Source organism: Mustela putorius, unplaced genomic scaffold, assembly GCF_011764305.1.
Source record: "Mustela putorius furo isolate JIRA1106 unplaced genomic scaffold, ASM1176430v1.1 tig00001561_pilon_pilon_pilon, whole genome shotgun sequence".
Taxonomy (NCBI): domain Eukaryota; kingdom Metazoa; phylum Chordata; class Mammalia; order Carnivora; family Mustelidae; genus Mustela; species Mustela putorius.
The window spans coordinates 34037-35841 of record NW_025421795.1 but is presented as its reverse complement, the minus strand read 5'-3'; the positions used below and the strand labels follow the sequence as shown (position 1 = coordinate 35841).

The 1805-nt window shown below is 63.8% G+C and overlaps 1 protein-coding gene across 2 annotated transcripts; it reads right to left on the bottom strand.

Moving 5' to 3' along the window:
- Nucleotides 1-678: 678 nt before the first annotated feature.
- On the bottom strand, nt 679-1530 carry LOC123394149 (keratin-associated protein 10-12-like). Of its 2 annotated transcripts, XM_045087823.1 has the most exons (2): nt 987-1530; nt 679-896 (listed from the first exon to the last, which is right to left on the bottom strand). In XM_045087823.1, exons 1-2 carry the CDS (start codon nt 1528-1530, stop codon nt 679-681), a joined length of 762 nt encoding a protein of 253 aa, XP_044943758.1. The 2 variants fall into 2 exon arrangements, with proteins under 2 accessions (XP_044943758.1, XP_044943756.1); XM_045087821.1 differs by having other exon boundaries at nt 679-1530.
- Nucleotides 1531-1805: the final 275 nt, after the last annotated feature.

The window sequence follows — 1805 nt, the reverse complement described above, 5'->3', positions numbered from 1 at the left end:
GAAGCCCTGCCCCTTGCGGAGGGTCTCTGGAAACTGGCTGCCACCCTCTTGCCCAAAGCCAGTCCTGGAGTGGCCTCTGCGCCTTCCAGGCAAAGCGTTAGGAAACGGGTTCTCCCTCGTCCCTAGTAAAGCTCCACAGCCCTGAGACATAAGGCTCAGGGGCTTGACAGATGGCGCCCTGCCCCTCACTGGTAAAGGTGTCCAGGGGCACCCAGGGGCCCCCAGGTAGACAGGCTTCTCTGTGCTGGAGGCTGCAGGGGACAAACACGGCAGAAGGCCAAGCAGGGTGTGCAGGTGGCCAGCCCCGCCCCGGTGCAGTGGCCCTGGACACAGCCCCGCCCCGTGCAGCGTCAGGGCCCTTCCCTGTGGTTTGCCCAAATATGCATTCAGGGTCTTTGGAGAAGGATCGACAATGACTTTATTGATCAACAGACACGTCGCTCACATTGAGCAGGACAAAGTGTCCTCAGTCCACCAGAATGAAGAGGAGGGGGCTGGGAGGGACACGGCCCGGAGGGAGTTTGGAGATGCCCAGGGAGCCAGCTAGACAGTAAGGGGCAGCCTTGCTTGCTGAGGTGGGTGTTCTGGGGCAGGAGACCCCAGGCCGGGGCTCAAGGCTTCAAATATTTTAGGTGGAAGTGCGAGCTGGCCCCAGGAGCAGTGGAAGGAGGGGCCCCGTCAGCAGCAGGACTTCTGGGACGAGGCGGGCACACAGCAGGCCTGGCGGGAGCACACGGGGCGGCAGAGCAGGGACACGCAGGAGGCTCGGCGGCAGCAGCTGGGCTGGCAGGAGGAGTCAGGGGCACAGCAGGAGGAGGCGGGCACGCAGCAGGCGGGCTTGCACACGGGGCGGCAGAGCAGGGACATGCAGGAAGACGGTCTGCAGCAGGACGAGGAGCAGGGGCTGGGCTGGCAGCAGGAGGGCCCGGAGCAGACCGGGGTGCAGCAGACGGGCTTGCAGCAGACAGGGGTGCAGCAGACGGGCTTGCAGCAGACAGGGGTGCAGCAGACGGGCTTGCAGCACACAGGGGTGCAGCAGACGGGCTTGCAGCAGACAGGGGTGCAGCAGACAGGGGTGCAGCAGACAGGCTGACAGGGAGAGGAGCTGCAGCAGGAGGGCTGGCAGCTAGACTGCTGGCAGCATGAAGAGCCTGAGCAGGGGGAGGTCTGGCAGCAGACAGGGGTGCAGCAGACGGGCTTGCAGCAGACAGACACACAGCAGTCTTCCTGGCATGGGGAGGAGCTGCAGCAGGAGGGCTGGCAGGAGCTGGTGCAGGCTGACTGGCAGGGGCTGGACCCGCAGCTCGCAGGGGTGCAGATGAGGGTCAGGCAGGAGGGGGCACAGCAGGTGGGGGGGGCACAGCAGGAGGGGGCACAGCAGGTGGGGGCACAGCAGGGGGGCTCGCAGCAGCTCTCTGGGCAGTCGTCCACCTGCCAGGAGTCGGAGCAGGTGTCCCAGGAGCCGGGCAGGCAGACGCGGCTGCCGTAGCTCCGGTCGCTGGAGCAGACGGACAGGGTGGATGCGGCCATGGTGGGGGCTGTGGGGCTGGAGGAGGTTGTGAGTGTGAGTGTGTGTGAGTGTGAGTGTGTGACTGTGGGAGGTGCTCAGGCTGCTGGCTTTTATACCCACCGTGATGTGTATGTTGTCCCAACAGTAGGCTTAGTGAAGCCTTCCCTTCCTTGTTGGTGTTTAGTGTTGTGATGTGTTCCTGGTGCTGGTTCTCTCTGAGGCTCCTGAATGTAGTTCAGCCTATCCTGACCTGTGTTTGTCCCCAGAGGAAAGTCAGTAGAAATGCTTTGATGCT

Bases quoted from the DNA above. Each gene is read 5' to 3' on its own strand.
- LOC123394149 (XM_045087821.1), bottom strand. From the start codon at position 1,530: ATGGCCGCATCCACCCTGTCCGTCTGCTCCAGCGACCGGAGCTACGGC.